Genomic DNA, 14,373 nt, shown 5'->3' on the forward strand with positions numbered 1-14,373 from the left:
CAGTTATGTTTTTACAGTGGGTAATACTATTAGGTAATTCATTATAACATTTTAGACCCTTATAATAGAGATTACTCTTATCAGACTCACATTTAAACATGGGTAAGTTAAAGTCGTTTTTTTACAGGTGTTTTTGTTATGTATATCATTGCCATTCTTTATTCTACCTTTTAAATATTCTGGCAGGTTACCACCTATAATGTTTTTAACGAATTTCATAGTGTAATAGAAGTGTTGTTGCTTAACACTTAACCAATTGAGGGCCGCCAACATGTCTCTGATTGGGGTGTCATAACGTTTTCTAAGAATAAATCTCATTGCTCGGTTCTGTTGCTGTTGCAAATTATAAATCTGGCTTTCATTAATTATGAATAATATAGTTGGGCCATAATTTAGTAGGGGTTCTATTATAGCTCTGTATACCATTATTTTATACTTTCTCTTTAAGAATTTACACGTACGTCGCATGAAGTATAACTTCGTTGCTATTTTGCTCACAGTATAATCGACGTGATCATTAAAGTTTAACTTTTCGTCGATTTTTATACCCAAATATTTAAGGCATTGCACTCTTTCTAATGTTTGCTGGTTTATATTTAATTGGCCTAAATCATTATTATCTAGGCGTCTTCTAGATATAACCATAAATTTGGTTTTGCTGATGTTTAATTTGAGTTTATTTAAGCATAGCCAATTATTAGGGCTGTGCGATTATTCGATTACTCGAGCAAGTTGGTTAATCAATTATTCGGTTAATCAATTACTCGAGTAATCAAGATTTCGATTACTCAAAACGATGATTAATCAAGTTACTTGAAATATGATTACTCAAAAAAAATAATTTTGCTCGTTAATAGAGTTTGCTTTGGAAAATGCTTATTTTCTTTTTTACATTCTGTACATGAAAAAAATTTTTTGTTTTAATTTTTGAAAACAGAAACGTTGTTTTCAAAGTATCAAGGAACTTTAACTACTTTATACATTTGTAAAGAGTTGAAATGTTGATTACTCATTTTACTCGAAATGTTGATTAATCATAAAGCATTTTACTCAAATATTTTGGTTTTTGGTTAATCAAAAATCTTGATTACTCGAGTAACTGAACTTTTGAGTAATCATAATTTCCAATTAATCGAATAATTGAGTTATTTACTTTATGATTAATTAAAATTTTGAGTAATCAATTAATCGCACAGCCCTACCAATTATATATTTCATCCAGATCGTTTTGAAGCTTTGAAACAATATCATTTACATTTTCCCCACTTATAATTATTAATGTATCATCGGCAAATATATTGATATCGCTATAATTAATGCTGTGTGAAATATAATTAATATAAATATTAAATAAAATAGGTGCTAACACTGAACCTTGTGGTAGCCCAATCATTACTTTTCTTTCGTCTGATACCCTTTATTCCTATATTGGACAACTTTCTCAATAGTAGGTCTTGCTCTATTGTCTCAAAGGCACGTTTCAAATCTAAGAAAACAGCAATTATGTATTTATTTTTGCTCAGTTCTTCTTTCCAGTGAGCAATTACCAAATTCAGGGCAGTTTCACATGAGTGCTTCTTGCGAAATCCGGACTGTTGTGGTATTAATATGTTATTAGATTCGAGGTATTGTACCTATTGGTTTTTTACTACACATTCAAGTATTTTTTCATCATTTTGTAGTGTGTTTATTGGTCTCATCTCATCAGCTTTAATGGTATTTTTAACCTTTTCTATTGGAACGACAGTGGATGGTTTCCAAGAAGTTGGAAAGCACATTTCTTTAAGCTCTCGTTAACCATCTGCATGTAGAACAATCCTAACTAAGTTACTGCACCTCTTATGACTCCTTCAGATAAAAGTTTTCTTCCTCCAATTATATTTCTAAAGAACCAGCAATTTTAATTACCTCATCAGTTTCTATTTCTTGAAATTTAAAATTGTATGCGAAATTCGGAAGTATAGAAAATTCTTTATCGATGATTTCAATATTTGAGGAGATCTCTGTGATACTGTCTACAAAGTAGTCATTTAATGCTTGTGCAATATCATTTTCGGTTGTGTAAACATTGGCATGTATTACAACTTTACTTATGGTATTTGTTTCCTTTGACATACTTATGCAATTTTTCAGATGTTTCCACATTTCCTTACTATCTCCAATGTTAGTGGTTATCTTACGCTCCATGTATTTGACCTTTTTGACTTTCACCAAGCGTTTATATTTATGCTTAATACCATTGTATTCGTTCCAATTCCCTGTTTCTAAAGCAATATTATAAAGATTGTACATATATTTATTAAAGTAATTAAAGTATGATAACTCACTATCATACCATTTGTTCATGAGCTTAACACTTATTTCCTTCGTACACGTTAGAGAACTCATTGCATAAGACAAAATATCTGTTAAGAATTTGGCTTTTTCATCGACATTCATCCTAGAAAATTCACTATAATTGTACTGCCTTAAAATGAGAACTAGATTTTCACTGGAATAATTTTCCCACGATACTATAGCTTTTTTCGTTCTCATTTTGAGGGGTGTTTCTATGTTTACTTTAAAATATATTGTTTCATGATCAGAGATCTGACGCGTTGCCATTCTTTTGCAGGAAATATTGTTACTTTTTGTAAATAGCAAGTCTATCATTGTTTCAGCATCTTCTGTTTTTCTGGTGTAGAAGTCTTTTTTTGTGACATTGAAAAATATTGAAATAACTCTAGTAGCTGCTTGCTGTAGGTTGTTGTTTTAAATAGATTAATATTGAAATCTCCAATAATTACAGTGTTCTCATCTGAGTAGTTGCTATTCATAACTTCGTTAAAAGCATAAACAGACGGCAGCGTTGATCCGGATCAACTCGTTAATTGGGAATTATCTCGGGAATGAACTGCAGTTGATCTGGATTAAGTGCAAGAGAGAGCGTAGAATACAAGGAAAATGCAACATTAGCATGGGCATATACCTTTTCATCGGTAATGCAGTCATTAATACTAATTCAAATACGAATCCAATTTAAAATGAATAAGAACTTATTTCGGTGACTGCATTACCGACGACAGGGTGGATGTCTATGCTAGTTTTGCAGTTCCTTTGTGTTCTACGCTAACTGAGCAAATAAAGTAGCCGATTCATTCATCCGCGGTAGCCGAGTGGTGAGAGCTGCGTACTACAAGCCTGTAGATCCCAGGTTCGATCCTCGGTTGGAGCGATTGCCAAACAAATTTTGTATTTATTATTTCTTTTATTTTTCTAAATTTTATTTGATTTATATATTTAATTGTTTTTTATTTTATTTTCGTTTGTTTCATTTTATTTTACATTTTTTATTTTATTATTTGCTAATTTAAATTTTTAGAGTTTAATTTTACTAAAAAGTCAAAAACAACTAACTAAAAAAAATATAGAAGTTATAATTGAATCAATAAAAAAAATTAAATGAATATTCTACTGGCCGTGGTATCCGAACCTACGACCTCGCGGCGCGTTAATCCGCATTACTGCCGTCTGTAAAGGCACAATTTTGATCAGATCAATTACGGCGTTAATCCGGATCAACGTTGCCGTCTATCTATGCTTTAAGATAAGTAATGAAATCCGCATCACTAGAGTTTGATGAATGATATATTACACCTACTTGATATTTAGGAGTAATACTTCCATTTTCTAAAATTAAAAACCAAATATTCTTATCACGTGAGTAATTAATTTTTGTTTTATATTTAATAGAATTGTGTAGGTATATTAGAACCCCGCCTGTATGTCTGCTATGCGAATTGCATCTAACAATATTGTATGTATCAATTTGTAATTCTTGGTTTGCTATATCTTCAGTTACACAAGTCTCTGACAACAATATTAGATGTGGCACTCAAGTTTCGATTACTCTTTCCAATTCAACCTTATTTGCTGTAATACTGTTTATATTTAAATAAATACTACTCAGTTCATATAACGTTCGTTGCTAGACTCTGGTTTTATTTTTTGCATGGGCATATTTTTTAAATGCTGCACAGTCCAAGCTAAATGCATAATGATTGACATTTCCGTCAATCACTTTTTTCTGTACCAGTTCACAACAGTTTACGCACCGTATGATCTCAGAATTGCAATCCTTCACATCATGGTTACCCTCGCATTTACTACATGCTTGTTTATTAGTGCATTCGCTCGATTTATGCTTGTAACCCAGGCATTTAAAACATCTCATAACATTAATATGTTCGAATACCATGCAAGTGTCCCACTCAAAGTTTAACCTTCTTCGCTTAAGAACATTTTCACAGGTTAATGCGTCTGCTTCTACTAGAATATTAAAACTTTCTTCTCTACGTGCTCTATTTTCGTAGACTTTTAATATTTTAAACTCTTTCCCTAAACATTCATCATTTTGCTTCGTTAAACATTCAATAATGCGGTCGTTACCTATTTTTTCAGTTAGTCCAACTACTTTGAAAATCTTTTTTATTTCATTTTTTCCTTTAGTTCTTTCAGCTTCGTATTCAGTTCCTATGGTTTCCTTTAATTTTTGATGCACTTGCTCACATGTGTCTTTATTTTTGCACTCCAGAATTATACCTCCTCTATTAATTTCTTTTACAGTCTTAACAAGGCCAGCGGTAGGTTCAATTACTTTTTTTAGCGCTTCCTTGGTTTCCTTTCCTTTTTTGTTTTTGTTTATTGGTTTGATGACCATTATATTTTCATTTATTTTGGCTGCCTGTGCATAAGACATTTGAACATCACTATTACTATTATTTGGCCGCATATTTTGTACGTTTTAACCACATTTTTTGAGTTCACTAGAAATCTCATTTATAATATCATTTTTCATAGGATTAATTTTAACTCCAATGTTATGTTCCAAGAACGTGTTAAAGTCAGAAACAATGCTTGTTTTTATTTGAGAACATTTGTTGCTGATTTACTGCTCAACAATCAGCTTAATATCTGAAGCCTTCAGCTTCGATTGTTCACATTTATTAATCAAGTGCTTAATCTCAATAAATTTTGTGTTTGTATCTGATAACGTGCATTGGTTGCAGAACCATTTCAAATTAATGTTTTCAGATATAATTTTAATTTCGTTTCGTTTGATGTTGCTGCCTTTTAAACAAAAATTATAGCCACACCCACCAGAGCATGTTATCATATCATCTAATTGAAGCAATTTAACAGTACATTCCTTGCATTCTACCGTCGACATTTCGCCACTATGACTGTGGAAATATGCCCACATTCAACGTATGGCAATAATATACACTAATTATAGTAAATAAATTTTTAATAAAAAATACAAAACTTTTTGCTATGAGAAATTGCTACTGTAGCCTAGTTATAAATACAGAAGTGGTGGCAGCACTCCAGTTTAAGCCGATAAGCTGTTTCAGTTCCAGTTGTTTACGTCAGATGATTTGCATAGGGGAATCAAGTGCAAATAGTGTGGCATAGCATAGAAGCACAAAAGGAAAAACGATAACAGAGCAGCTATGGAGGTTAATCCTCTACTTTGGATTTGGCGGCTCCAGTGCTCTATTGCGGAGGTGTCCAATGCAATTCTGCTGCTAATTGTGTTCTTTGATTTCCATATACCAGCAAATAGCAGCTTGGCTTACCCTTGCTAACACAGCTTCCGTAGTTGCAGCGACAATTCAGCCTGGAGGTTTGTTTGCTATAATACACATTATTTGATGTCGCAACTGCACCACTTCACTTCTGGCAAATAAGCTTTTACTTATTGCTTTTGCTATCACAATTATTTATGCAAAACGTTTCGAATAACAATTAAAAATAAATATTAAAGGCGCGAGTGAAATATTACACATCTCTTTCATTTACCTTCGTTCCCGTGATCTAGCTTCACAAATGAATCAAAGCAAGACTCGGGTTATTTTGAAAATTTCAGAAAATTTATGGAAACAATAAGCAAAACAAATTCAGCAGCAGATGTGTAACCAATATATGATTTACAGTTACTTATTCTCTTGTTTTTTCATGTTTTTATGCTCTTTAAGCATTCCATTCTTGAGAATTAAGATGTTCACGCTATACAGCGAAAAACGACGCGATTACTAGTAAGCGGTAATGATGATTGAGCAAATACAAATAGATAAACGAACAGATGAATAACAAATAAGAAAAATAAGAAGTCTCAAAACGGTTAACTCTTATGCGGCGTCTCTACGCTTAACCCTTATGCATACATATGCAATCAAAATTTGAGGAAATGCTTAAATGTACACAACATACCGCCGCCCTTGAACTACCTTGATATGTTCAATACAAAATTTAAGTACTAGGTTCAAGTTAGATTACAAGTTCAAAAATTCAAATAAAAATAATAGAAAAATTGTCTTAGTTTTCCTCGCAAAATCGTTCATCTTTTGTTGGGAGAAGGCAAAGCTTAACTATTGGCCGGACCAATTCTACGTGCGGTGTTTTCGGAGTAACGACGCGTATACGTCTATCATCTCCAGGGTGGCATTTTACGACTCGTGCAAGCGTCCACTTCGTCGGAGGAGTAGGCTCGCTGAAGACGGCGACCACATCGCCTCCCTCAATGTTGCGCAAAGAACGAAACCATTTGGTGCGTCGTTCTAGGCTTAACAAATATTCGTCCCTCCATCGGCACCAGAAATGTTGTCTCAGGGGTTAGCGGTCCTCGAATGGCGCGACCTTTATTTTCTGGATCGTGTTGTGTTACCACAGTTAACACCGTTCTATTATCCTCCCCATTGAACCACTTCGTGTCGCTGATGAATCTCATCAGGCACCTCGCATCGGTATTTGAAACCTCCCTAAGGTCGGCCAGGAATGGTGAACCCAGATGACGCAGCCTGCTTCTGCACATTGCAGGGCATTTACACAGGAGATGCAAGACTGTTTCCTCTCTTCTAAGAGAGTAAACCCTTCGTGCACGCCTCCGGTCCTATTTAGACCAAGTCTGCCTGGAACTTCGACAAGTCGTACTTTGACTCCATCTTTCTTCAGCTTGTTTGTAAACAAATTCATTAATTAGCAGCTTGCAAGTGGCAAAAGGCATACCAATGCGTTCTTTGCCAGGAAGAATCTGCCCGGTCCTGCCTTGCCTTGCAAGTTCATCTGCCGTGAAGTTTCCCTCTATGTCCCTATGACCGGGGACACAAATGAGGTGAAGTCTGTTCTGCTTGGCTATCTCCTGTAGAGATAGGCGGCAGTGCAGCGCAATCTTTGAGTGAAACATGAAGGAGCTCAGAGCTTTGATTGCAGCCTGGCTATCACTAAAATTTAAGATGTCCCTTCCTTCTTCCTTCTGCCTTCTCATAACGCTGAATCATATTATCCCTCCAGCACAGCTTCTTATCTAAGATAACGCCAAGAAATTTGGCTTTTGTAGAGAGACTAAACCGGACGCCGTTTAGCTCCGGTGGAGTGACGGAAGGCATTTTATACCTTCTCGTGAAGAAGAGGAGCTCCGCTTTGCTTGAGCTGCCGCTCAGACCACAGCGGGTAGACCACTTGGATACATCCCGAAGCGTTCGCTGCATCAGCTCGCATAGCGTTTGTGGAAACTTTCCCCTGAAAGCGATTGCAATGTCGTCGGCGTATGCAACAACTTTTCCTCCCCCCCCCCCAATTCGTTCCACACAAGAGCGTGTTGACGGTCAGGTTCCACAGAAGTGGAGAAAGAACACCTCCTTGAGGAGTGCCCCTCGTCACAAGCCTCGACACCTCGCACGCTCCCAGCCTCGCCCTCACCACTCTGCAGCAGAGTAGCTGACCGATGAACTCCACCAGTGAGCTGTCCACTCCTAGGGCCCCCGCGGCGTCAGTAATAGCCTCCGGAAGTACGTTGTTGAAAGCGCCTTCAATATCCAAGAAGGCTACGAGACAGAAGTCCTTAACGCTGAATGACTTCTCGATATAGGCGACCAGATTATGAAGTGCGGTCTCCGTCGATTTATCTTTACGGTACGCATGTTGGTTATCAGACAGTAGACGACTATCTATGGTGTCAGAAAGGAAGCTGGTAACAATCCTTTCAAGTGTCTTAAGAGCAAAGGAGGAAAGGCTGATGGGCCTAATATCCTTCGGGTTAGTATGTGAGGCCTTTCCGGCCTTTGGAATAAAGACGACCGTAACAATTCTCCATGCCAGCGGTATGTGATTAAACTTGAAACAGGCCTTGAAAATACTTAGAAGCCATTTTGCAGACACATCCAGTGTCCTATTTAATTGTGCAGGTATTAAACCATCTGGTCCTGCAGTTTTATATGGTTTAAAACTTTGTATTGCCCATCTGACTCTTTCTTCCGCGATGGGTATGTTCACTGCGTAGGAAGAAGTTACAGAAGGGGAGTTTTCCCCTACAACTATGTTCCCAGGAAAGTGGGTATCTATGAGTAGCTCAAGGGTTTCCTTTACCGTGGAGGTCCATGATCCATCGTGCTTTTGTAAGAAGCCCATCGGGTTGGGAGATCTGGAGAGAATTTTTCGCAGCCTGGCAGCTTCAGAAACACCTTCGATGCCACTACAAAAAACCCTCCAGGAAGATCTCTTTGCTTCCCTCAGAGCTTTTGTATAGGCCCGGAGTAACCGCTTGCACTCCTGCCATTCGAGCTCACAGCTAAGCTTTTTGGCCTTATTGAATTGCTCCCTACAAGATTTGCGAAGCGGGTCTAACTCCAGCAACCAGCAGTGTGGTTTACATTTACCCCGCGGCTTAGGATCAGGGCACGCCTGACCTAGGGCCTCTGAGCTGGTCGAGGTAAATACGTTGACCATTTTTTCTAGATCCTCGGTACATTCAGGATCTGTACGGGCTAAGCTAGAGAGCTTGTCTTCAAGTAGCTGTTTATAGTAGCTCCAATCTGTGTTTTTTAAGTTTTTGCGTAGCCTTGGGCTAGTTGGAGAGAAATTCAATGCTATTTCAATATAGCGATGGTCAGAGAAGGAGTGTTCATCTAGAACCCGCCAACCCTCCACCATCTCAGTTAAGCTTTCACTGCACAAAGTTATGTCTAGTACTTCCTTACGGTTTTTAGTAATGAAGGTACTCCCTACCTTTATTGCATATAAGTAGGTTAGTTGTTAGGAGGTAGTTGAAAAGTGACTCACCCCGATCGTTTATGTCTGAGCTGCCCCACTGGACGTGGTGAGCATTGGCATCGCCTCCAATCAAAATATGACCGTATTCGTACTTGGTCACCAAGTTCCGCACCGTTGTTTGAGGAGGGTGCTCCGATTCATAGGGCATGTATGCCGAAATCAGCACGATGGATGTGCTTTCCAGCTCTGATATTGTTGTCGCGACGTCACCATCACTGTAATTAGGTAAAAGAAAGATATTTAAATCCGCTTTTGCCAAAATGAAGGCTGTAATTTTACCTTTACCACGCTCTGAGAACAGCTCGAAGCCCGCGGAACTCAATCCACAGACCCTTGAGTTGCAAACCCACGGTTCCTTGATTAGTGCCGCCTCAACATCGCCTTTGGACAGACGACATAGAAGAGCAGCCGAAGCTGCTTTAGATTTGTGGAGGTTGATTTGCAGTACTCTCATATGGAGTACCTGACACCCCCTCCGTCGCTACGACAGTTACGTCAGCCTCGCACTCCCCTTGCTGGAAAGCAGTTCTTCCTCCTCAAACACCCTACGCATTGCCGATGCGTGGTTTGATTGAGAGGAGTCATTGCTTTCAGCGTCGGAGAGCTCCGGTTCCGGCTCCGGTTCGGGTGCCTCAATGTCCATGTCCATTGCTGCACCCTAACTGGAGGCGCGCTGCGCGTCCCCGCGATAGACCCTAATTATGACCTCGTCGAGGCCATAATATACTCGGCCTTGCCGCTTCTCCAGGAGCGAGAGTGACTTCTTGTTTAGGGACAAGACTACCTGTCTTGAAGCGCCATCAGCGTCCTCGACTCGGATGACCCTCCAATCCCTCGTCGGAAGGGCTGGGTCCACCATCTGAAGCATCTTTAGGATGCTCTCTGGTGCCGAAGGTGTCGTCGGTACCCAAGCCCTTGCTCTTGGTCTGACTGGAATATCCTTCCAGTCTATAACATCCAACCTAGCCCCTGGATAGACAGGGCCTATCCTTGCAACGGTAGCCTTATACAGCGCCACCGATCTCGGATCCTCACAGGCGACCACTTTTACGTGGCCCTGGTACCAACCAGCACCTTTGCAAGCTGGAGGGGTTCCGGGGTTCTCCAGCAGAACATCGAAAATGACGTTCGCCAAGGCTGCTTTCACCCACCTCCTCTGGTCCTTCGGTATGGACCCGAGCTCGTTGCCTCGGTCCAAATCCCCTATGAGGATTCGGTCCTTCGCAACCTCGGCAAAGCTAGGTCTGCCCATCCAGGAGTGTGGCCGGACTCTCTTGGGTGCAGGAAGTTTTTCCTCCACCAACCTTTGTCGCTTTGACGGGGGTACCCGGTTTTCCACCGAAGCCCCGAGATTGACCTGGAATTTGGGCAGTAGAGCTTTCGCCCTTTCCACCGCTTCCTTCGCGCTCTGGGGCAACGTATCCAGCGGGACACCGTCGTACTTCTTTAGCGTCCTCGCGGCCTTACGCTTTTCAGCGTACATACCCCGCTCAGACTCGGTTTCCTGGGTGGCGTGGCCCATAGTTTCCATTGTTGCTACGCCTCCGGTGATTTCTTTTGTGGCCACTTGTCGCCCTCCACTCTGGCCAGGCCGTGAGGCCTCTGCTTCTGTGGTGGTAGACTTCGCAGCCGTGCCGGCGTTTGATGGGCCCCCAGCAACCACAGCCGCAGATGGCTTTGACGTTTCCAACACAATCCCTGCAGCCTTGCTGGTGCTAGGCCCCACCATAACACCCGTAGTCACGGGCCGGCGTGAAGTGTCCTCCACATCCAGCCCGGAAGAGCTCCTTCTGGAGCGAAGCGGCGCATATGGCGCTCGCGCCTGCGCAGTCTTTCCCCGATTTGGGGAAGACGAAGTTTTTAACAATTTTTTTGTTGTGGTTTTTGTTTTTGTTGGGTTTTTGTATAGGTTGTGATTCATCTTGTTCGTACGACCACCTGCTCGACGAGGCAAGCGCAGTGGTCTGCGTAGTATGGGGGGAAATCATACGGTACACTGCGACAGCGCCCCTTGCCGCAGCAAGGGAGTAAGGCCACCATTACTCCCTGAGGCGGCCCGGTGCCCTCTTTTTCATTTGTTAAGCCAACACAATCAAGCGCAGCTATTCCGCTGCAATTCACACTTGATCAGTGGGAAGTGGGAAAAAAGCAACGATAATTTACAAGGCGAACTAAGCATAGTGCGTAGGCAACTGGCTGGGTCAGTGGGATCGTCGGTTCGAATCCTACTGAAAGAAGTCTGATGAGGAAATGTGGTGATTTCCGAAATAGCTTCCACTTCTACAAATTTTTCAAATTATTGTTGCTTTTCCACAATAAGTATTTCATTAAAAACGGCCTCAAGCTCAATAAAAATTGGGATAATGATTATTTGAAAAAATTGAAACAATCAGGCTAAAGCGCGTCTTATTAATTATTATAGTGGAAAAAATCAGCAAGATACATGCTATGAATCAGTGGATAATAAATAATTACAGAATGCATCAAAAAAAAGGTAGTAACAATAACGCTTGTAAAACTTCGAATATTGCAAAATTGCTAAAATTATATTTCTTTATGGTGTGTGAAAAAGTCTTGACAGGAAATAATGCATATACATATACGTACATATATGTAAGTGATTAAGTAAGCGTATACGCATCTAAAGCATGCAGAGCGGCGACAACACACACATACATACATAATACATGTTTATCCGTCCAAATCGCGTGCCGTGTTGTTGATGGAAATTCAACATTTGAAAGCACATTTTTATGTCTGTCTGTAGCTGAGTGCGCAAAGATGATTGCCACAATTTGTTGATGTCCAGAGAGGGTAAGGATTCGAATTCCACTGCAGGCAACATGCAAATTGAATTTTTTGTTTGTTTTTAGTTTAGATTAGTCACTTCACGAACGCTGTTTTATAAAGAACGCGGTCATTTTAATTGCGCGTAATTGAATTGAATATTTTCCAATGTACCGTACTTACGTTGACGTTTATAATAAGATCAATTACGTTTCTGATGGATTTTAATATTTGTTTCCCTCAGTGTACTCAACATTGCAGACGCTATATAAGGAAAACTGAATTATTACTAAATATAAATAAAGTGGCATCACTTGCATTTTCTCGTTTCAGTTCGGGAACATTGTTTACTTGTTTTTTAATAGATTTTGATTGATTGATGTACTTTTTGAAAAAGTTTTTTAAAATAATATATTTTAGTAGTGCTTCAAAAGAGAATATTGGTGACTTAATTCATTTTTGAGCGTGCAATTACTCATAAAGAAGAATAACATTTAAAAAAAGTGTTTTTTAATAACTTTTACACGGTTAACAATATAAACCCCCACCTCCAAATTGTTAATACAGATATAAAAATGCGCCGATTGGTACCCCTCCTGACAGTTTTGGACGTTTTTTTTTGCAAGTTGTACCTTCAACTAGAGAATTACCCAGTTTCTTTATGAACATATGCATATTAGCTGTGCACTAGGTAAACATTACACAAAAAATTATCAAAGGTGCAATAACGCTATAATGGCTTTATTTCTCTTTCACAGTGAGAAATAAGACCATACGCAAATATATGGCTTTATTTCTCCATGTAAACTGAAATAAAGCCATATGCCGTTATTTCCTATGGCTCTATTGCACGGCATCGCCCTAGGTTTGTGGTCCTCATATAATATCTACAAGAATTATTCAAGTACTGGTTAGTGTTATTGATAGCTGTAACACAATCCCGGCGAACGGCAAACTCACCACAGCGATATTCGCACTGCCAAAAAAAGAACACCAGGCGTAATTTCGTGGCGATAGATTTATTTTAATCGCCTCGCTGGGTGATGGCTGCAGTAAGTGGCAAAGGTGGCGTTTGTTTATCTACTCTCAAACTTTTAGAAGAAAACAAAATACATATAATGCGATAATTTTTTTTTTTGGTGAAAAATACAGTTATCGATTCGTCAAATATGGCTTAACATAAAATTACTTATGATAATTTTTTATTTTTTATAGTTATACTTGCTATAATTTCCTCATTTCAGTATTTCGTTTCATTTTTCAAAATATGGTCACCCAAATTGTAAATGAGACGAAATTCTATCAGCTGTTTTCGCTGTTGTTCTAATTGTATTAAAGTAGGCGAAATAGAAGGGCCAATGGTGAACAACGGCATCGCCAAATTCGGCGAACTTCGCCGTTCGCCGGTATTGTGTTTCAAGCATTACGCCCTTATATTTTTTTATTGCTGTCAATGTATTGCTTTACTTTTTGTGTTTTTTGAAGCTAATATGGAGACATGATGGACGACTTGTAGTTCCAAACGCATATGCAAATGACAAATACAAAGTCAGTGGATCCGGCAGTCTTATTGTAAAAAATGTTTCGATCAAAGATGAAGGTCGTTATGAATGTGCAGTGAAAAATAAATACGGACGTGTAACTGCTTCAGGGCTAGTGAAGATCAAGTAAGTTCCCCAATTACACCACCATTTTTTTGTCTATAAACTTATCGCCCTACCAATGCTCTATGGACAAGAAATCAATTAATGTGGATGCAAATGAATGACTTAGCCTACAATTTATTACACATTCTCAGCGGTTTTGGGGTTGACGACAACGAATCTGCTGTCAGTTTTCGAAATTCAAAAAAGGGTCATAAAAATTTTCAAAGTTAATGAAGAATGTTAATTAATTAATGTTAATTCGTTAATTAAAATAAATGCCAGACATATTGAAGCTTGAATTTTAACATTTGACTTTAATAAAATTCATAATCAGCGACCCCAATAACCTCCGAGGTATACGATTTCAGCGAATTCGGTGACCATATTAACCAATGTAAAATAAAGGACTTTTTTTCAAAATTATTTGGGAACACGTACATACAACTTGTATGATAAAAGTACCTTACCCATATCGTAATTTAAATTAAATATTTACCATTTAATTAACCGATTCCGAAAAATGAAGCCAAATCCTTTTCAAGGAATTCGCCATCCTTTGCTGCCAAAATGCATTCACCGAAGTCAGCACACAGTGGTTCAAAATTGGAATTTAATGTAATAATTCACCGCAGTCTTCATTTTTCAACCAATTTTTATTTTGAAAAAAATTATAAAGGACAGGGGGTTAAAATAAAGGACTGTCCTTTAAGACCGTCATTTTGAATTTTTGAGCTTTTTTTTCGAGCTGGTAGCTCGAGCGTTTCCCAAGCACAGATGTTGCGTCCCGCAAGGGGGGCGGCATGTCAAAAAGCTCCACCCTAATGCCATTTTCTCTAACTCACTCAAATAC

General features: G+C 39.0%; 1 protein-coding gene across 1 annotated transcript in view; it reads left to right on the forward strand.

Annotated features, from left to right (window-relative positions):
* Nucleotides 1-13,605, forward strand: part of LOC118749123 (peroxidasin-like) — a 114,679-nt gene extending 101,074 nt beyond the window's left edge. The window contains exon 3 of the mRNA XM_036483892.1: nucleotides 13,363-13,605. Coding sequence (XP_036339785.1) covers nucleotides 13,363-13,548 — 186 coding nt within the window. The 3' untranslated portion in view covers nucleotides 13,549-13,605. The remainder of the gene's footprint in view (nucleotides 1-13,362) is intronic.
* Nucleotides 13,606-14,373: the final 768 nt, after the last annotated feature.

Source organism: Rhagoletis pomonella, unplaced genomic scaffold, assembly GCF_013731165.1.
Source record: "Rhagoletis pomonella isolate Grant_MI unplaced genomic scaffold, Rhpom_1.0 Rhpom_scaffold_00014, whole genome shotgun sequence".
Classification (NCBI taxonomy): Eukaryota; Metazoa; Arthropoda; class Insecta; order Diptera; family Tephritidae; genus Rhagoletis; species Rhagoletis pomonella.